Raw genomic sequence first — 22,813 nt, forward strand, 5'->3', positions numbered from 1 at the left:
CATTACTATATATGGTTTATATACACCATATTTGAGAAAAACATGAGATTATTCACACCATATGTTGTGGCTGTTTATAATCAGACATGGCTGTCGGCTGTCCCTACGGAGGAGACGAGCAGAATGGACTGGTCCTCATTTATAACGGTTACGTCGGGGGACTCAAGGACACGCCCACTCAGACTCTCTCTGGCCAATGGGCTTCCAGCTCTTTCCCAGCCAGCTTTGGCTTCGCCCTGCGAGGCGACAGAGATCTGGACCAAAACGGCTATCCAGGTACCGTAAACAAACCGTCTTCCAACATTCTACCCTCTTCTCCGATCTCCCCGCTGAACTCTCTTTCCAATCCCTGCAGATCTGGTTGTTGGTGCTTTTGGGGTTGATAAAGCGGTGCTGTACAGGTATGTTAAGGCATGCAGGAGCATGGTCACAGATATATACACCTTTGCTTTTAATCTTGCCCTTTTTGTGGTCTGTCTCGCCAATCAGGGCACGGCCGATAGTGAGCGCCAGTGCTTCTCTGACGGTGCAGCCGACCATGTTCAACCAGGAGGAGAAGACTTGTGAGCTGGACACGGAGAATGAAACCGTCACTGTGTCTTGGTATGGACGTAGACTATTCTCCTTGCTTCACTTATATCTTATTAGGAAGATTATACACTGTTTGACCCACCATTCAGTCGCTGTCACCGTAGCGGAGATATATTTGAGTTGTTTCACAACAAGCTGAAGAGTTTTGGGAGTGGTTAAAGAGCTCTCGGAGAATAACAGAACATGGAAAGTCTTGCAAATGTTAGTCTGCTTCCAGCTTTCTAAACTTTACCTCACGAGAATGTCAAGTGAACTCATGTTTGCCAGTTTCCTGTCCAAGCTGCTCTGAACTGCAGTATTCTTAGATCCAGAAGAGAGAAGAAGAAAAAAAAGAAGAAGGGAAAATTCACCCCCGCTTTCAATCGCAATAAAGCTCTTTCCGCAAGATCACTCTAACCGTCGTTTTAAACCTGGAACATTTTTAGACCGCCGTAAGAGGCGGTTGCCAAACCTGGCTGGCCTTTTAGTTTTTTAATAATCTGGTACAAGTAAGCCTTGTTTTCATGTTTATGGGTGCTTTTTTTCGCTGCCGTGGTGACAAAAAGAAGATGAGGAGAGGAAGTGGGAGAAAGGTGGAGCAGTCACCTTGGTTACCTTGGTGATCCAACAGCTCACTGTGCCAAAAAGGACGGTTTTTCAAACCCATTGAGTTTTCCCATGGCTGCTCTGCAAAAAAAGCCAACCCGTGTTTCGCCAGTTTGACACTTTTGAAACATGGGGAGGTGACGTCTGCCCGTGTCTGAGAGGGAAAGGACGCTTATTTTGTGAATACAGGGCCGAGCCGAGACTTTTGAGGGCCCTAAGCAGGTTTTAGTTTGGGGTCACCTGTCACTGTGGCACTGAACAAACCTGTGTATTGTAAATATTAGTTTTAGAACACATCATGAAAAAATAAGCGTGGAAGGCAGACCTATTAGCAGCAACGCTACCTATTAAACAGACTACAGTAAATACAGTATTTGTCTATTAACACGGAGCAAAGTTGAATGTTAGTGTTAGGGCTGTGCGGTATACCAGTTCAAACCGTATACCGGTTTCAGATTTCCATACGGTATGAATTTTTCATATACTGTCATAACAGTGATTACACGTAACAACTGTTTTTGCTCTAGGGCTGTCAACTAGACAGCGGTGCCGTCAGCAACCAGCGCCGTCAACAAGCCGTGCATATCCGCAAGAACAGCAGGCGGCAACATTTATTTTTTACAGTTTAATACCGGGAGCGCAGTGGAGCTACTTAGCTGTCAGGGTAACTTGGTTCACTCATGGTTCAAAATTACACGGCAAAATTGCATGCTGGGAAGTTGGGCGGCGAACAGCTGTTTGTGTGGCGTGTCTTCCGGTCTGTCTCTTCCTGTTTTTTTTGTGCGCAAACTCTACCCAGCATGCAATTCATACTGCTGTCTAGTTGACTGGTGCTGTTAATGGAATCAATGTGTTTACTCGTTTAAAAAAAAAAAAAATATACTTGATATACCGTGAAACCGTCAGAATCTTACAAAATACCGTGATATGAATTTTTAGCCATACCGCCCAGCCCTAGTTAGTATGAATACACATAATGCACAACACAGTGACTGATCTACATAGAGGAAATAGTAAAGACGTGTCGAAAACAGGCTCTTATGTGAACATCTGGGTTTGGAGTTTGGGGATTCCAGACTCAATAATTCATATGCTAGTATATTGTTTCACACAGATGTCTAATAAGATAAAATGATGAAGCGATGACATTTTGGACAGAAATCTATGTCAACTGCAGGAAGACTGGCCGGCAGAGGCAAACGACCGCGAGGCGGTAATTCTAGTTTTCATAAAAACCTATTGGATCTCTTCTTCTTGCTGTCACGGGTCGCCATCTTGTTTTCTAGTGCGCACGTGTGGAACGCGTTCGCAGCTGTCGACGTCCACGTGTGCACATAAATATGATCTTTAGAGAGTTTAGAGACAGTGAACACCGAGGCTGACGTCAGATAGATAAAGATGACTCGACATTAACGCTGGATTACATGCCCCATCGCTTTCCTGTAAATCCCTCGTGTTTACACGGGCAATTTGAATCCAGCATGGGGATGGCAGACTCCGCCACTACCAATAAAAACCACGATACAGAGAGGTCATTAACCGAGTGTGGAAAAAAAATAGAATGGTTATTGCAGAAGAAAAAGTTGACCATCAAACATTGGATTTAATCTTGTGAAAATGTAAAAGAGTATAACTTTTTGATAAAAAAAGGCTGTACAGAAGTACCTCAAATCAGTGTAAACACATCTGTAAAAGCTCAGTGCTCAAGTTTTCCCCCCATATTTTTTGTTTGTGTTCAACCTCCAGTGTCAGCATCGGATTCTGCCTGCTGGCTAATGGGAAGCACCTCCCCTCTCCTCTAGGTGAGGCACGCATGCACGCACGCACACACACACACACACACACACACACACACACACACACACACACACACACACACACACACACACACACACATGGTCCCTATTACCTTCTTTTCTTTGTGTTGCCACAAGTATGCCGGACCTCACTGTGGTCAATTTGGCAGTTAAGATCAAGATAAAAGAACAATCGTGTAAACACAGGGTAACTCGGTGGCCCCCGGTAGTTTAGAAGAAGAAGTGTGTGTGCGCTTACTTCGACGGTGTGTGTTGTCTGTGTTCTCTGCATAGTTGTCGTCATGTGGGTCACAGCGAATTCCTCTGTATTCTGAACAGAGAGCAGAAAATGGAGCACTGAGCAGCTTTACCATAATCAATTATATGTGCGTTTGCACGTGGTGAGCCACTCGTGTACACGTCTGTGTGGGCGTTTATTGTGGCCGACATTTGCATAAACGGTTCTGTTTAATCCAGGCATAGATGTAGACGTACGTTTTCTGACTTTGCATGTGTATCTTTCCAAGGCTTTGTGGTGGAGGTTCAGCTGGACAGTGTGAAGCAGCACCAGAAGGACTCCATCAGGAGGATCCTGTTCCTGGACAGCCAGCGGCCCAGCCTGCGCAAGACCCTCCTCCTCACCAACGGAGAGCGCCTGTGCCACGACGCCAGGATCTACCTGCGGGTCAGTCACACCGACCGTCTATCGAACCAAAATTTGTTTCCTTTACATTTCCCTCTAATGTTTTTTACGTCACCGCGCAAAAGAGCTTAAAAGTTGAACTCTCGGAACGAACGTCGTTGGCCAAAGTTGTTAGCCGTGGCCCTCGGGAGCCAGAGCACCAGCTTTGTTTTCATCCGAGCCATCTAATCAGAGACGGTGTTGCACCTGCAGCACCAGGTGAATGTTATTAACTCGCTGGTAGGGCAGAGGGTAAAAGTCATTCCCTAATAGACGGGGCTTGAAGTTGCCGTTTGAAGTGCTATTTGAGGCGAAACCAGTACAGTACCCAATCTTCTCATCACTCAGCGGTGACCTGATCAAAGTGAACGGCTGCCAAAAGCACTTGAGTCATATGCGTAGATGCTCATTGTCAGGGCATAACGATCAGAGCACTTTGCTCTTTGACCGCATTAAGAGACGGTTTGAGCAGAAACTGACAGTCAACACTGACTGTTTCTTCCTTTTACTGTCTCTTTGAAGGGGCCACATCGCTGTGGCTGGTGAAACGGAGCTTGTGTCACATCTTAGAGAAACCCAAAACAAACCTAATCCTACATTTAGTTCAATAGTTTCTGTTTGAACATTTGCTTTTGATTTTGTAGAGTGACAACTTTGTTTCCTGCACATTTACTTGGAAGAGGGTTTCCCAATAATCAGCAGTAAAAGGAATGGAATATCTTTTGCTCATCGTCATTAGTGTCTGCTTCTTTCAGATCACCGAGAGAGCTTTAATGCACCAGACAGAGTTTATTCAACTCTTGGAGACAGCAGACGACAAATGTAATTCACATCAGTCTCTCACGTGGTTGCATCTCTCTCTGTTGCAGAGCGAAGAGGAGTTTCGGGACAAACTGTCCCCCATTTTCATCAGCCTTAACTTCAGTCTGGATCCTCATGCCCCAGTGGACCGGCATGGCCTCAGACCAATCCTAAATTATGAGACAGAGCAGCGTATAGAGCAGAAGGTACGTGTATTTACCCCATCATGCATCTTGCATTAAAATGTGTTTTGGGTGATTTGGATAGTGCTTGACCACATGAAAGTACAGGTGTCAATCCCGATAAGCCAAACCACCTCCAGAGTGGTCAGGGACTAATTGGGATCACATCAAACACAATTGTGTTTTTAATCCACACACAACAACTACGTGGGCGGAAAATACGTAATCATGCGCGACTGTTCCAAACCAGCCGTTAGCGAGCTAATCTACTCCAATGTGAAAATATCTTAAAACTTGCATTCTCTCTCCTGACCAGCAGGGGGCGTCTCCTCCGCTAGCAAAAATAAGTCTTATTATGAAGAAGTCTATGAGAAAAAGACTCTACTTCTTTAACTTTAACTTGGCGTAACTTTATAACAAAATGTATTAATAATCTGCGTTAAAAGTTTGGGGTTCGGTTCCTATTTCTTTTTTTTTTATATTCAAAAGTAATATTATTTCCAGTGTATGGTGCTTAAAAGTGATGCCCAATAAATATAAGTCAGAAATAAATGAAGAAAATCTGGAAATCTATGAAGCACTGTTGTGTTTTTCGATACTTCATGGGAGTTTAAAACCTGTGTATCTCTGCGTCGGGTTGTCAACTGCATCTATGTACAACATTCACCGCACTGAACATCTACACCACACCACTTATATGGCCACACGCCTCGAAGCTGACAGTCACCCCGTTGCTTCCCAGTGTAGAGAGCGAGCATATGAAAGAGCGACAGATGGCATGATGAATACTTTCACTAAACGCGACCAAACAAACTAAAATCACGGGCCAATGGCGTTTACATGCACAGTGGGTGTCTGCAGGCCTGCCATGCAGGTTTAACTCCACCCTCCATACCACAGCACACATCTCCCAACGTTTACATTGGGCTCACAGGGAATTTATTTGAATGACGCAGACGGAGGTTACTTGCCCTCCATTTCGACATTGACATCAAAAGTAAGGCCCCTCTGCCAAAACCCCCTAATGGTTCGAGGTCCAGGGTCAGCCCTGGCAGAGCGTGAGCATATTAATGGCACTTTGGTCTCCACTGGTAATGTTTCCTATGTGACGAGTACGGAGGACTGGCGAGTCATGGCTCTGCAAAAAGAAAAAACAGAGGGGAAGGGTGGGCCGAGGGCTGGGGCAGTGCTCCGCTTCGCAGACATCTGGATACGGTTTGTTTATGTATGTTGTCCCGTCCACCAGGCAAGAGCCAGAGCCTGAAAACGCGCACATGTTTATGCGAGTGATAAAAGGGGATGTGAGTGCGATGTGTGATGTGTGAGTATGTACATCATGTACTTGTTTTTTGACAGCATACATCAGCTTTTTTTCCCCCTGTCTAGAAACCTTTAACGCACCACTGTGAATTTAATCTGTTGTTGTTCTTCCTCGATGTGAAAGGAATCAGTTAGCTTTAGCCGGGGTTCCTAGTTGACTGTTTGCCCCAGTGCTTCATACTAACACTTTAGTTTGCATTGTTTGGAGTGACAGGGCTCCAGAGTGACAACATTATTAGCTCGGTCTCTGCCAGCGCATTTAAATGGAGTGGATCTGACTACTTCTAGCCCATCCAAAGGTAATCAGTTCAGTAAAATAAAGGATTGTAGGAAATGAATCATAGCTGAAAATTACGGTTTTCAAGCTATTATTTTGTATACGTATGTGGTAGTGATGTAACAATGCACTATAGTGCAATATTAATCGGTTCTATGGGATTCGGAGCAGTAATATAGTAGCAGACCACCTTTTCAAATGTAAAGCAATAGTGGAGTAATGTCTACCTATGCATCGACTGAAGTCGTTCTACCTCTGTGTTTTTGTAATCCGAGCTCCTCTGTGCTTTGTTTACATACCCGGGCCGGCCACGCATTCCTATTTGTGTGAGCGATTCTCTCTGTTGTGCCCCACAGACTAGCTTATTGGCTGCTAGTAGCTGTAGTTGCCGTCAGCACTGTTGCCACCACTAGCACCGTTAGATGCTGTCAGCACTGTTGCCATCGCTAGCACCAGTAGCTTCGGTCAGCACTATTTCCTTCGTTAGCACCGTTAGCTGCTGTCAGCACAGTTATCTGATGTCAGCACTGTTGCCTTCATTAGCACCGTTAGATGCTGTCAGCACTGTTGCCTTCGTTAGCATCAGTGTTCCCTCTAAGCTGCGGCCAGTCGAAGATAGATTGCAATAGATTTTTCAGACAGGGCACATTTTTCAGACCGCACAAACGATTTTTTTTCAGGGGTTGAAAATCTTTTTTGCGCCAGTGTTTCTGAGATAGGAGTGAGCCATCTCCACAATAATAAGATCTTTGATGTGTCGAGTCTTCTTGGCCAATCAGTGTCCCGTTTCTCGTCATGCGCTCTCTGTACCTCTGCTAGCGCTCTGCCTCCGTTAGCACCCCCCACCCCCGCTGTCCTCCTCCGGGAGTGAAGCTCGCCCAGAGCGCCACATGAGCTCGGGCCGGCGCTGTTTAGGCTCCTCTTGGCGGGCCCTGCTCCAGCAGCTATAGGCTACCATGGCGAAAAGAAAGGCAGAGCAGGCGCCCCAGAAAAAGGTCTGCCTAACGTTCAAACATGAGTGGCTAGATGAAATAGTCCAAACTGACACAGGTAAGATGAAACTTTCAGACATATTTAAATATGAAGAATATGAAGTTATTAAATTGTTTATATAGGCTACCTTTAGGAAAAATGACACCATGTCAATTTAATAGGCCTATAATTATTGTTAAGCACTACATTAGCATTTTTCTTTCAATGAAGTTCCACTTAAATGTTGTACCTGCTGAGGAATGACTAAACACCTTTGATACTTTTATTTTTTTATATATATCATTATCAGTCATAACCAGTGAACCAGTCATAACCTCCCCTTATTGAAGTTCAACAAAGATCCTTTACGTGCAACTAAACTGACTGGCAAAACACCATCATTAAAATGTTCCCAAAGTCCAGCCATTATAAAGGATATTGAATAAATATCAACCTTGTATACATATTGATGCATTTGCTGTCATCTCTTTGAATCCCCTATGGCTAACGCAGGCTTGTGGTCATTTTCGGCAGGTCGCGTGGTTGCGAATTGCTCACAGTGCTGAAATGTGCGCTCAGAAAAAAAAAACACATTGGTAACATTGGTTAGCATGGTCAGCAGCTAGCCGTATGGAGCCAGTAGATATGCTCTGAATTCCGTATTGAGCACTTTTAAATCATTGCTGGCCACTTTGTGGACCACACCTACGGTTTAGATTATTGTGATATCAAACTCCCAATATTCGGACTATAACAGTTTTTTCACTAATAGCCATTTCAAGTCTTTACATTCCATAATTGCCTCTCTCTGTATGGTAGGTTTTATTGATGCTGGCAGAGTCCGTCTTTCTGCACAGGATTCAAATTGCACACCCACTCGGTTTGAAGGTCTTTCCAGTGATTTGAAATTATGACTCAGGATTCCTTCTCAGGAATAGAGCCCTCTTTTCCCAGAAGTCCTTGGATTTCTCTCCACGAATGTAGTCGAATGTAGTCTTATGTTATTCTGTCCGATTTATCAGACAACAATTCTCATAGAACATTTATCATCATCATTGAGTTAATGATACTTTTTTTTTCTTACAAATGTTTAAGCAGATGCTGTTTGATAAAAACAATTCCAACCTGTTGTTGTAAAAAAAAAATCAAACTGTTACGATTCTTAATTCACGTTCTTAATTTGGCTGTGCCTGAACATTTAATACGGTTTAGGATGCAACGCCATAGCCAGTGGTCTTCCAGGTCAGATTTTGAAGCCCGTGTTTTCATCAATTCACATCTTGAAGTTGACCAACAGGCCAACCATAGGTTGTATTGCTTCAAAGCTGGAGGGGAAACATGGATCACATGGATCAAACATATGGGAAGATGAAGAGATGAAAGTGAAAAAGAGATAAAAAGTGGTCGGAGGGGTGGGAAGATAAGTCGGGAGTCATCGCTTGATCCTAAGTCTATTACAGAGCGCGTGTGATCCTGTCTGTTTGGTGTTAAATGAGCGATAGATAGCCGCTTGAGCCCTGAGTGGATGTAAAACCGGGGACTTGAATGAGGAATCTCCACTGAGACATTGTTAACCATTGCCAGGCTGATTCTTTGCTCTCTATAGCATTCTTTGGGAATCTTAATGTTTCCCATATGGTAAAGAGATGAGGGTATGGCAACAATGACAATGTGAAGCTACTTAGGAGGAATAGTGGAGAGACAGAAAAGGAGAAAAGCAAAGATCTGAAGGGACGCACTGCGGAAAAAAAACAATGCCTCCAAATCAAATGGCATTAATCTTTGACTGTGGTTTTTACCAAGTCATTTGTCACGAAAGGCTCAAGCGCAGATTAAGCCAAACTCTCTTTTGAATGTGAGGTTTTCAATTCCTTGTGATCAGGGCTGTTCCACAAAAATGCAACTCTTGCTTGGGTGGAATACATCATCCTTTCATTCTCCTAAAAACCTTTACCACGTTTTCTCTATTCTCCCTTTTCTTTGTTTCCCCACATGCAAAAGCACACATTACTTTCATCCCGCAAACATGAAAAGATGCTGTGCTCACACGCGTCCTCTGCATTTGGTTGTCGCGAATATTGTTACAGTTTTGTGGATGTATGGAGGAGATGTATACTGTATATCCTCTCTCATCCTTTCATTAAATCATGAGCAGTGTGCTGGCTTCTGTAAACATCCACTTCCTCGAGAGCTTTTCTCTCTCCATACCTTTGGTCCCCTCTCTCTTTTTCACCCATCATAACCATCCCTCGTTCCCCTCTCTTCCCTCCATTTATCTCTATCCTTCTTCCTTCCTCAGGCCCAGATTCAACTCGATTGCGGAGAGGACAACATCTGCGTCCCTGACCTCAAGCTAGCTGTTTACGGGTGAGAGGAAGTCACCCCTCTATTACTTTACCTGATTCAACAAACACAACTTAAACCCTCCAGTTTGGCTTTGCTAAATAGTTTATTTTCCCCCCGTACGTGACTGAATTCAAGCTATTCCGAGGCAAGCTCTCTCATTTGTCTTGAGAAACACACACCGGCGGGTCTCTCCTCTGCTGCACTTTAAGTGATGCATTTGATGTTTCTGGTTAGTGGGGAATGAACACAAGAAGTGCAGAGTTAGCAATGAGCAGAAGTTCCAGACTTGGCTGAATAGTTAAAACCTCTGTGTCGGGAATAGACTGACAATGCAACTGGGAGAGTTTCAAGCCGATCCGTAGAAGTCCTTTAACTGTGTGTCACAATAACATTGTCTAAGGGGGAAAAATAATGGGGCTTTAACTTCTGGAACAAGGGACGCCTGAATGGGGCCCCTGTAATTAATGACATGATTGATGCGTTTTACTTTTTTTCTGTTATTACATTTTTTTAATAGCCTTTATTTGACAGCCACTGTGTAGAGGGAGAAACAGGGGTGCAACAAGATCCAAGGGTGTAGGTTTCATTTCAACATGTGTGTGTGTGTGAGGAGGGGGAGGGGGGGGCATCTAACACTGACTTTTTATGCTCCATTTTATGGTGAAAATATCTTTATTTATTTTCAGAAATATATGAAAATCAGGCGGCAGTTGACAATTTGGAATATAAAATGAACTCCTACGTGTTTCAGCAAGACTTCTGCTCATGTTCAAAACTGCACATTCCAAACATATCCCACATATTCGTGTTCTCATAATATTTCAAGAAAGAAATCGACTTACCCTGAAGTCTGCTTTGCATTACATTATTGCTCTGCTGATATGGAAGTATCCCCTTCAGACTCTGGTCTTTGAATTGCTTGGGAAAGTTTTGAGAAAATTTTGGGAAGCTGCTGTGCGGCGCCGTTCATCCGAGGTGGGAAACCGAAACTAACTGAAAACACTCCTGATCAGGTGTAAATCTCAGTATCGTGTGGCTCATTGTCCAAATGTTAACATCACCACTTCCGATAAAGTTCAGCTCACAGCTGTTTCCGCAAGCTTTTCAGTAAGAAAACATCTGTAGTCTGGAAACTTGGAAGAGACAGCGACACAGATCTGCCGTTCTCATCATATATTAACATTATGAATTTATTCTCTAAATCTCCGATTATTTTTAGTGGCTTTAACACTCCGTCATCGTTGTTTTGCTAATTTGTGACCGCATCAGATCAGCTGTTTTGATCAGAATTATTGTGAGGGACAATTCAGGAGTTGCTGGATGTTGCTCGGGACACGTCTCTATGGTCTCTACTAAATTAGAAGCAGTTGCGAAGATCCACGGCCAAAGTCCAACCATGGATCTTGCAGTTATATGCCGCGCGCCGCGCCCAAAAGGCGACCAGGTCCTCCCAGTTGTCCATGTTTTTAAAAGGTATCAGAAGTAAGTGACACTTCACATTGTGGTGTTTCCTCCTCTAGAGTTTATTATCTTTTTATATTAGGACACCGCTGAGTGTATTATCACACTTATACCATAGCCCTTACAAAAGGAAAACAGAAGGCTGGATCATTAAATTGTTAAAAAAAAAAGTGTTTGTTGGTAGTCAGTTAAAGGCACACTGGAGTTTTTGTAGATAAATGTCTCTGCTGATGGTTCCATATTATCCCACTGACAAATAATATGCAAGCTTAAGAATATTGAAAAGTCAACTTTTAAAAGGTTTTATGAGGAAGTGAATGCTTTCAAACCAGTTTTTTTCAAACCCCAAGAATACATATAATATGATTTGATGGGGAAAAAGGCAAGCAATGGAGCTGTGGTTGTGTTCCTTATGCAGGGAGAGTTTGATGAAAGACAATCAAAGACAAAGAGCGTGGCAATGACATGCAGATGAACAAACAGGACTCTGTGACTTGCAGCAGTTTAAGACACAGATGATAGGACAGTGTTACAGCTCATAACATGCCAACACTGGAGCAAAGATGTAGGAAAGATTTAACATGTCATGACAAATCAATTTTCCTCGTTTGTTGGTGGACGCCAGCCAAATATTTGTCTGTGTCCATTCACAAAGCGAACAAACACACACACACACACACACACACACACACACACACACACACACACACACACACACACACACACACACACTCTCTCTCTCCTCCCAACCAGCTTTGCTGCGAGGAGTGTTTTGCATTGCGTGACCATGTGATTTCTCTCAGCTGCAGAAATACAATCGGTGCGAAATGTTTCTCATGAAAAGATCGGCATTTGGTCGCCGCGGGACCAAACCTCCAATGTTTCAGCATTTTTCACGAAACAGAACGGCGCTTTTTTTGTCTTGCTAGTCGGGAATTCTCAAACGGTGGGGAGTTTAACATTCACAACCCTGTCACTGGTGCTTTGAGATATGACCTTCATGATCCACTGTTGTATTTTTTTTAAAAGTCTGCGTTGTTAACATCCTCAACCGTGCGCTGTCTGTCCTCAGCATCTGCTGAGTGTTGTTGTTTGGGTCGCTTCCTCTGCAATCGCCAAACTTGCCAGGGCATAACTAAAATCATCTGGTGGTTGTCTTACCTAGCGAGGGGTCACTGCGTCCAGACGGGTGGGAGTGGGGGTGGGGAAACAGGGAATGAAAGAGGAACCCTGATTCTGACCCTCAACCAGACTCCCTTCTGCTCAACAGAAACATTTCGCCACCACAAAGCGTTTGGCGGCTGGGGGGAGGGCTGGAGTCGGGAGAGTGTCGAGAGGATTTATCACTCTCACTGAAAGTGTGTTTGCACACAGGGGCGTCACTGTGAATGCGGTGGGGCGGTGGGGGGGGGGGTCGGTTTCCTGAGACAAATCACAGTGATCAGATTTGGGTCATTTCCCCGGGTCAGTCACGGACAGATCCGCGAGGAGAAAATGGCCTTCGGGGACCGTCTGAAACAGAGGTGCATTGTCTGGAAGGACTTCACATCGCTGCTTTTCATTAAGTTTTACAATTGCTTCTCTGGCATTTTGGTCATGCCCTGCACAGAGTCACTTCAAATGAGCACAGCAGCAGAGGTAGCACTAACGAAACTCTGCCTGCAAACGGAGGCTGTAAAAGGGGGCCGCTATTTTCAGTCATTTTGATTGCAGTAGATAAAAATGGCCTTTGTGTAATAGATACTCTTGGGAAATACTACTTAAAAAAACAAACAAGAGTTTACAGCCATGCAGTAGAGGCTCTGTGAGGCTGTACTAAGCGGTGTTGCTTTGAGCTAAACGCTAACATCAGCATGCTAACATGCTCGACATCATTCTGATGTTTAGCAGGTATTTAGATCATATTCACCTCCTTAGTTTATCATGCTGACAAACTTACAATTTCTACTTAGCGATGAAGAAAAAAAGAGTCAAACTGAGGCTGGTGGGAATGTTGTTACTTTTGCAGCTATTTGATTGTTCAGTATTGGACACATTTTTACATGAAGTTCAGCGATCGTTATAACAATTCAAGCTACGGGGGATGCGGACGTGTGTATCCAATTTCGTGACATTTCATCTAATAGTTGCGACACCAGCGTTGTGGTAGCTCTGGAGGAAAAGTTAAGGATCATAGGGGGTTCATAACCTCCCGAATATCTGTACAAACCAAACCCTCTGGTAGATGTTGTGATGTTTCACAGAATAATTAAAACGTTTGGTTTGCTGATGGCAGATGGTCCTCTGAGGACTGCGAATGTCTGCTCAGAATTTCAGAATGAGCTGTCTAATATATGTTGAGATGTGGACCAAAGCGGTGGACCGACAGACGAACGTTGCCACTCCGAGAGCCGTCGCTGAAACCTTGATTTATCCTTATATAGTTTTATTTCAGATTTCAGATTTTTTTAGGAAGTTTGTTAGGAAATATTTAATTGGAGCCCAAAAGTGTGCAGACCTCCTCTGCGCCCTGCAATAAACCAAACCTCGCCATCAGAATTGAGCAAGCTAAAATTTGTGATGATGCAACAAACAAGTTTTTTTCGCTATAAAACATTTTATTTTCTCAAGTAACTCATCAAATAATGAAGGACGTTCAGGAGCAATACTAAAAAGCCTAATATATATATATATATATACATTGATTGATATATGTTGATAAAGTTGTTAAACTTTGATTTCTGGTTTTAAAATTAGGGTTTCAAGACACGTCTAAACCTCACTTGTCAATATTTTTATATTATCAATGGATCAAATGATTTAGTGTGACATAATAGGGGACACTCACAATGTTGTTTGTGTAAACATTCCTGACAAATAAACAGTTTCTGATTCTGATTCTTTCAGGTCATTGTATGTTTTTATGTAGCGTCTCTCTTTAAAAAAAGAAAACTGCCCCTGTACAACCATTAGATAGAACGTCATATATATTTTGGAGTCATTGGCAAATTACCTGTTCTGTCCTTTAGGTATGAGGACGCGCTGTCTGGCACAGTGTCATACATATTTTTTTTACGTAATGTATGACTCATAATTACATTCATTATCATGAGATGTTACTGTAATTTACATACTTGTGTGAATGGACGTGCTTATCAGGGAGTACTTCTTTTACTTTTTGTGTTTCATCAACCTTGTTGTGGTTCTCCTCTCCCAGTGACAGAGCAGAAGTTTATCTGGGTGATGAAAACTCCTTGAGCCTGACGTTCAATGCCAGGAACGAGGGAGAGGGAGGGGCGTACGAGGCCGAGCTCTACGTGGCGCTTCCCCCAGAGGCCGACTACAGCGGGATAGCACGCAACAATGTGGTGAGCCAGACATCTGACACTGTAACTTTATCCAGGGACTTTACCGGTAATACGTTTTAGTTCTTTATTACTTACTGAAGTATTATATTATCCAACGTAAGCACAAATAACACATCACAGCATGTTTTGTTCATCATTTTGTTGTCAAACAAAGTAGCACTTGATAACAGTGCAACGTTTAAAACAGCGAAACATTTAACACTCTGGGGTCTGGGGTCATTTTCTCGATTTTACATAATTTTTAACTTTCCCTTTTTAAAGTCACTTGCATATGATACATACTCATGTGTTGTATATCAAAAATTACAGAACAATCTCAGCTATTTATATAATGAGGCACCATTGTCCCAAGGCACAAGTGTAAAGAGAAAATATGACTAAAGCTGAAAAATGGAATCTTGATTTTGGAAATTTTTCACATTTGTTGTGAAAACATAACTTTACTCATGTGGTATATCGGTTTTGGTGATGGAAATTGGTTTACCAAAGGTCTTAGGTTCACAAAAGCAGTGGAATATATGAATAAAATGGTAGACACATGTAAATAAATGTCAAAAACCAAATGTATTATTATATGGTGGGGATGATGAGCTGTGGCTGGCTTTGAGGCCTGCTATGGTGATGTGTTGGCAGGCAGACGGACGGACAGGGAGACTGCTGCAGCTGCATGTTGCATGTTGTCCTCTGGACCTTTGCATTTCTGAATCCACTCTGTAAAATACATTAATACAAGTCAGTATGAGTTCACTGAAATAAAGTTAGCGGTGATAGGGACAACAGTTGATTACCCACCATAGCTGTAGTCAGCTATCTCCATTAGCTCTCGTTAGCTCGCGCCGTGTTAGCAGCAGCTAACGTGACATAAACACTACTGTAGTAACGATTAACGGAGATCCAATGCTACTAGGCGTACTAAGTTCACTGTAAGAAAGTTAACGGTGATAGAGACAACAGTTGAGTATGCACCGTTCAGTCGTAGACACGGAAGAGACATCCAAAACGGGGCTATCTAGTGACGTACTAACGCTACGAAGCTATCGTCAACAAACACGTTAGTTACGGTCTTACAAACACATAATGGAGGTCCAACATGACTAGTCGTACTAAGTTCACTGTAAGAAAGTTAACGGTGATAGGGGCAACAATTGATTATTCACCGTTCAGTCTCACACAAACGCTGTAGCCAGCTATCTGGCCCGTTAGCTCCGGCTAGCTCCTTGTTAGAGAATCCTTCAGGCACTGAAGATGCGCCGTCAGTCCCCTCCAATATAGCTTTGCTCAGGACTCTTTGCTTGGCATCTTCTGACTCACACTGAAGCTTTGCACGCGTCGTAAGACACGTCCATGTTTAGATGCTCAGACGCGGAAGTGGAAACCATATCCGCCAGATTTGAAACCATATCTCTGTGACGTATTATTGCTAAGATATAATTTTATTAAAAACTTAAACGTCTGCCGCCGCTTCGAAGCGGGCCCCGTCCCCAAAGGGTTAAAACAGAACAATTTTGAAAACAGCGCAATGTTAAAAACAGAGCAATGTTGAAAACAGCGCAATGTTGAAAACAGCGCAATGTTGAAAACAGCACTTTTAAAAACACAGTGTACGAAAAAAACACTCTCTTGAAGGCACACTATTTTTAGGCCATGTGTTTAGTTATCCAGTAATCTTGATATCAGAGTTGATATCAGTATTTGATGTTTTTGTGTCCTCTCCAGAGCTTGACTCAGCTGACGTGCAGCTATGAGGCAGAAAACCAGACCCGCTATCTCCTGTGTGATCTGGGAAACCCCATGAAGTCTGGTACCAGTGTAAGAGCCAACAGTCATGCATGTTGTCTTTGGCATTTTTCACTTTTTCTGTCTCAGTACAATTAAGTCAAGTCAAATTGCTTCGGCATGAAGTAATTCAAACACAAACTCAAAATATTTTCCAAAAGCAGGGGAATATCTCAGACCAGAAAAAGAGTCCAGCGTCAGTTTGATTATTTAAACGGCATGTCAACTTTTCATCACCACCAATAGAATCAGCTGGACTTCAGTCTGTTAATACGGGGGAGGATCACATTTTGCGTGTAGAAAAGTATTGAATTTGGAAGCCAAATATTGTTGAATGTGGAAAAAAAAGAAACAAAAACAAATGAACTAAATCAAATGCAAGACATTTCTCTTATGTTTTTGATATTATTAATGTATCATGTTCCTTGAAATTAATTGTGTATGTTTCCTGTGGGTCATTAGTTATGGGCCGGCCTCCGATTCACGGTGCCCAGACTGAAGGACACTCACAATACTGTACAGTTTGAGCTTCAAATACGAAGGTAGGCCACTTTCTTTCAGACAGTGAGATGGGTTCATGGTCTCTGCAAGTCCTCTGATGTCTAAACACAATGTTATGTGTGATGTGATTTAGTTTCCTTTTGAAGCTGTGTAGTAGCACCGATTGATGTCATAATTTCCTAAAAGAGCTTATAAAATGTTCTCTTAACCTGAACGAAAATGCAATACAATACTGTGAGAAATTGTGCTGACTAATATTGTAATAACGTTTTTCCTGCGGTTACCCAAATTGAAAGTACCATTCTCAATGGAAATGTATGGTCACTTTCGCAAATGCAATGCTACATAGATTACAAGATTGAGATTGGTGGTGTCTAATCTACGATCCACTCTAATCTAACGGACGTAAATTTGTAAATTTCTTTTTTAAAATGATTCTAGAATTGTATTTAGGAAACAGTTTCGCCAGGTGATTGCAAAACGTTGCTTCAGAAATAACTTTGTTATCTTTCTTTCGTAGTAAAAATGCAAACAACTCAGAGAGTGAGGTGGTGCTGTTTGAGCTGGAGGTGGCTGCCATGGCTGACGTGATTTTGCAAGGGTGAGGCTTCAATGCCAACTCTTCCACTACATCACTGCATTACCATTTTTTAATCGTTCTTATCATTGTGGGCCCAAATAAAACAAAAACCTCTGTGCTTTTCCGTTGCAGTGTTTCCCGCCCAGACAAAGTCATTTTTCCTCCTCCAAACTGGAGCATTACTCAGAGTCTGAGGGCGGAGCGGGACATCGGCCCTGAGCTCCAGCAGGTCTATGAGGTACGGTGACACATTTCTTACGGCTCTCGCATATCTGTTTTAAGTTTAAACTGTAAACATCTACGTTGAATGTTTATTCGGAGACTGCATGGAAATTATAATCATTATTAATGTTATTTTCATTTTTGCTGAAGGGAGGGAACAGTAACGGGTCTTTTGTTTATTTTTTCTAACCCCATGTTTAGATTTGATTTTTGTCTTTCCCTTGTGAGATTTATCTTGAAAAAAAAAGAGATCAAATAGTTACATAAACAAAATGGATTAGATGTATTTTGCAATGTGCATAGGTCAACACACCTGTCCCTGTAAAAGGGATTTATATTTCCTCACCAATTAAAGAAGTATTTTCCAGGACTAGAATGTCCACACTGAGAAACACAATCCATGTGGAGCTAATTAGTGACTACTGATTGAACATTATCTCGGACAAAGAAAAAGTGGTGACAACACCACAGTCATGAAATGTGACATTTTGAAATAAAAAGTAACATGAATTCATAATATTTAAATTAAATAATAATGTCTACTATTATTATGTATAGAACATGTATTTACTTTATTATTTAAGAAAATAAAATAAAAATATATTTCATAATGGTATGAGTTTGTTTAAAAACAATATTTTACTAATTATTGGTTTATTTCTATATTTTAAGATTTTTTTGCCAATGACTTTGGGGCTCCATAATAAATACATGTTTTGAGATATTGGTGGGATGTTGCCAAGTCAAGGGTCGGGTCTTAATAATCATAATAAAGGTAATAATAAAATAGTCTCGCGAAACCAATCCTCACCTCAATCATTTTTCATTAAGGCAAACGCAAATCAATTATATTGCTCTTTATACAACCTTTATAGGACGTGCAACGCGGCCGTCCTTCGTGAGGATTAATTTCGACCCCAAAAAGCTCTTTGTGTCTCTTCGCCGGGTGTTTGCAAAAACCGCAAACAAAGCAAAAGTCCCAACCCAACCTCTGTCTTTCAGTTGGTGAATAACGGCCCCAGCGTGGTCAGCCAGTCCACTTTAGAGGTGCGGTGTCCTCTGAGGGCTCACGGCCACGAGCTGCTCTACCCCGTGGAGGTGGTCACCGAGGGCCCGCTCAGCTGCTCCTCCAAACACACATTCAATGCACTGAAACTCAAGGTGAGGACACACACACGAAAGAAGAAGAAAAAACACACATCTCGGGTGGCACGGTGAAACCATTACACTTGACCTATTCTTGGCCTTGAACGTTTGATTGTTTGCTAATGACTGCGTCGATGTGTTTATGCGTGCAGCTCCAGCCTCCAGCAGCAGAGCTGAAATCCAGCACTGAGCACCACATCCGGAGGAGGGAGGTGTACCGAGATCTTCTGGCTGAACAAGGAAACCTGGTGAGACATCATGGAAAAGAAACAGAACTCCAGCTGTAAAACTGAACGGGAATATGTTTTCAGCCGAGCTGCTGTAATACCGGTGTGTGTGTGTGTCCAAGGACACGATTCATTTACAGGCGCACACACACGTGTGCATTATATATTCCTATTGACTACACTAAAGGAGTACTTTACTGATTTTGCATTGCACACTTGTGATGGACAGTTTAAACCATAGATATCGTCTTTTCTTGTATTCCATGCAATCGACAGTCCAGACAGAGATAAGGTTGATTTATGCTAAAACTTTTTGTTGCCAAATTGAAGATTTTTTATTGAATTTCCACACAGCTTTTCTCATGCGATACTTCAAAATTTGCATGAAAAAAGGAAGTGTTGATGGTAAAACACAGCCGATGTATTTTTCAGCAACGTAAAAACTGCATTATCTTTATTGGGAATTATTTGTATTTTTTTTACTTGCTGGCAGACCAAGCTAATTTAGAAGGGTCAACTGACGAACGTCCTGAGAACAGGTGTTCCTCATCAGGATAGACGAGTTGACTCCGCGTGTCCCATGAAGAAACCCAGGAGGTGTTTGTTTTCCTCCTCCACTCAGCATGTGGAGGGAATCATGGTGACGCTGTTCTCTCCAAACAAAACCACAACAGAGGCTCTTTAAATCGAGTCAATGGCTCTTGCGTTGGGTGTTCGTTCAGTCCCACATGGGAGTGTGAGGATCTTTACTGATGCGACTTTCTTTTTTAATTTATTATTATTCCCGTGCGGGCTCTGCAAATTCATGTATATGTATTCATTTATTTAGACCAAAATAGTCCAGTCAGATTGTAGGAAGAGGTAGCACCGGCCTCTGAACTGGAATTATAATGAGATTATTTCTTTCAACAGAGGAAATGGGGATAGCTGTAATGAGCTCTGGTCAACATCTGCTGCTTGCTGGGATCGTTTGCGAGATGAAGTTAATTGTGTTCCTTTTGCGTCACTGACTGTAATGTTGGACAGCTCATGGTTTATGGCATTCAAATCCATCTTTAAGATGCTTCCAAGCAGCCATACTCCACTTACTCCACTTGAAATTACTTTTGAAACTGTTTACCGCCCTAAAAATAGCCAGAGACACATGTCACTTGTCATTGCTTGCGCAACAACAACTATGAAGAGAACAAATGAACAAAAGCCCCGCTAGACATTGCAAGCGATTTAAAAACTGCGATGACACTAATCGAGAGAAAAGCATCTCCGGAAGGAGACGATGAGAGGGACATGAGATTAGATAACTACGTTACAGGGCCGTGGCATCGTGGGGGAAGTGTTGATCACTTTCTTGGAAGTATTCAGATCCCCAAAGTAACAACAATATGAAAACTACAGATAAAAGTTATGCATTGAAAATGTCAGCAAAATGTCCAAATTGAATGTACAAGTAGACCTCTCCTAATTAGGTTGGAGCCACAGTTGACCCCTACCACCTAACTACTTTCTACCCTTGTACTCTTTAACAAATGAGCAGTACACCCACCAGGCTCTCATATTTTTTTTGAAGGATCAGCATGCGAAGTAGAATAGATGTATATTTTACCCGTACTAAAATGTCCTTATATATGTGATGTTATATATATATATATATATATATATATATATATATATATTTGTGTTTGACGGTGGCTTCGTTCCTCTACGTAGACGTGCTCGGCGGTGGAGTGCTGGCTGCTGCAGTGTCAGGTTGGGCTGCTGGAGAGAGGCGCCAACGTCATCCTGACTTTGCGCTCCAGACTGTGGGCCGAGACCTTCATCGAGGTGAGGCGACGGGACACATTTGGTCACATGTAATCTGTTAGTGCAGGAAACTCTGGTCGAGAGGGAAACACAGGCCAAGCCGTGGTCTTGTACTGCCCTCTGTCGGCCAGGTCATCGAACTACAATCACAGATGTGCGTCCTAACTCCACACTCCATGCTAATTCTATACAGTATTTACCACGCTATTCATAAAATAAGATTAGATAATCCTTCATTAGTCCTGCAGTGGGGACATTTACAGGATATAAATAGTTATAATAGCAGCAAACAACACATTATGTAGTAAACGGTATGTTGCCTTAGACAGGATGATGGACGATAATGCCGTTTGATGTCTTTTGTGGAACTTTCGTAGAACTTTTCCTCCGAAATCAAAAATGCATATTTTTCCTCTTACTGCAGTACTGAGAGTAGTTTCATGTCGGAACCTTCTTTTTTTTAACCATAGTTGAAACACAATCGTTCGCAAACAAGGTCTGTTGGTTGTGTTGAGTAATTGTTTTGACTTTGGGCACCACACACAATGCCACCTAGTCCCATTATATTGAAGAGAAGACCGACATCTCTACGGCCTGATGAATAGCACGAGAGGAAAAATATGTCTTTTTTAATTTTGGAGTGAACTGTCGCTTTAAGATACTGCCAGCGTTCAAGCCTTTTTTTAATAAGCCCTCATTAAAATGTGTTTGCTTGTCCACAGAGGGCCTATAAGCAGTATGTTCTAGAGTGCTCTGTCCAGTACAAGGTGGACAGAATGCCTTATTCTATTCCTCCAAAATTCAAGCCATCGGGATCCAAAAAGGTAACTTCCTCTGATTTAAAACATTTTGTTTTTACATTTAAATATCGGTGAAAGATGTTACAAATCTGCAGAGGCTCATCTGATCGCTGTGGTTTCCTGTCGTTCAGGTGGTGACGACTGTGCTGTGGAATAAGCCAGACGGTCCGTTCCCCGTTCCAGTGTGGATTATCATCCTGGCTATTCTAGCTGGGTTGTTATTACTCGCCCTGCTCATATATCTGCTATACAAGGTAACACGGCGATAACGATATGTTTATGACTGGCTGGCATTTGTGAAATTATAATATCACAACACTTTAGGTAGTTAAAAAGGAGGTTAGTTGGTGTTACTAAAGGGACCAAATGCCAGAGGTCTACAGAGCGTCATTTCTTTTGTGGAAAAAAACGCTATAGACAAAAGACACAAAACCCCCACATAGTGGCGCAAAACCACTAAAGAGACATGCAAAACCACCAAAAAAAAGCAAAACTACAATGGAGACATGAAAAATTACCATAAAAAGACACAAAACCACTACAGAGACATGCAAACCCCAACTAAAAAGAAGAGGACGACTGCAGATGACAAATAGAATGACCACAGAGACACAAAACCACAATTGAGAGTTACCAAAACGACCACAAATAGACACAACACGATAACAAAGACATGCAAAACAACCACAAAGAGACACAAAACAACTACAAAAAGAGATGCAAAATGATTGCAAAGAGACAAAGAAGACAGATAGATGCAAAACCACTACAAAGAGACACATACTGTCCACAAAGAGACGTATAACCTCCCCAAAGAGACAAATACTGGCCACAAAGAGACATATAACCACTACAAAGAGACAAATACTGACCACAAAGAGACGTATAACCACTACAAAGAGACAAATACTGACCACAAAGAGACATATAACCACTACAAAGAAACAAATACTGACCACAAAGAGACGTATAACCACTACAAAGAAACAAATACTGACCACAAAGAGATGTATAACCACTACAAAGAGACAAATACTGGCCACAAAGAGACGCAAAAAATCCACTGAGAAAGAGCAGAGAAGAGAAGAACAAAACAACTACAGAATGACTACAATAACATTCAAGTGGCCTTGTTCCAAGAGTCTCGCTCCAGCATGGGTGGAGACCTTTTACATTGTCTCATACTCTGTCCATGCGATTTGGGATGATGTACATATTTAACAATTTCTCGTTAAAATAGGTGTTAGCTCAAAAAGAGTTGAATTTGACAGAAACAAACTCATTACCAGGCCACGGTGGACCAACATCAGAAATGCTTTTTTCTATAAAGTACAGTTTTTTGCTAAATGGTAATCTGTACAATGTGTTACGTAAACAAGAGTGTAAAACCTGTGAAAGAGA

The 22,813-nt window shown here is 42.2% G+C and overlaps 1 protein-coding gene across 1 annotated transcript in view; it reads left to right on the forward strand.

Moving 5' to 3' along the window:
- LOC306737085 (integrin alpha-5-like) overlaps positions 1-22,813 on the forward strand; it is a gene marked incomplete at its 5' end in the record, with an annotated part of 45,680 nt that overhangs the window by 22,013 nt on the left and 854 nt on the right. The window contains 17 exons of the mRNA XM_079218787.1: positions 85-276; positions 356-401; positions 490-603; positions 2,923-2,978; positions 3,500-3,657; positions 4,524-4,661; positions 9,506-9,573; positions 14,210-14,360; positions 16,077-16,169; positions 16,599-16,678; positions 17,158-17,238; positions 17,350-17,455; positions 18,442-18,600; positions 18,738-18,833; positions 20,520-20,633; positions 21,335-21,436; positions 21,544-21,666. Of these exons, the coding sequence (XP_079074913.1) occupies positions 85-276; positions 356-401; positions 490-603; positions 2,923-2,978; positions 3,500-3,657; positions 4,524-4,661; positions 9,506-9,573; positions 14,210-14,360; positions 16,077-16,169; positions 16,599-16,678; positions 17,158-17,238; positions 17,350-17,455; positions 18,442-18,600; positions 18,738-18,833; positions 20,520-20,633; positions 21,335-21,436; positions 21,544-21,666 (1,877 nt within the window). The remainder of the gene's footprint in view (positions 1-84; positions 277-355; positions 402-489; positions 604-2,922; positions 2,979-3,499; positions 3,658-4,523; positions 4,662-9,505; positions 9,574-14,209; positions 14,361-16,076; positions 16,170-16,598; positions 16,679-17,157; positions 17,239-17,349; positions 17,456-18,441; positions 18,601-18,737; positions 18,834-20,519; positions 20,634-21,334; positions 21,437-21,543; positions 21,667-22,813) is intronic.

The sequence above is a fragment of the Taurulus bubalis genome (assembly GCF_910589615.1).
Source record: "Taurulus bubalis genome assembly, chromosome: 5".
Classification (NCBI taxonomy): Eukaryota; Metazoa; Chordata; class Actinopteri; order Perciformes; family Cottidae; genus Taurulus; species Taurulus bubalis.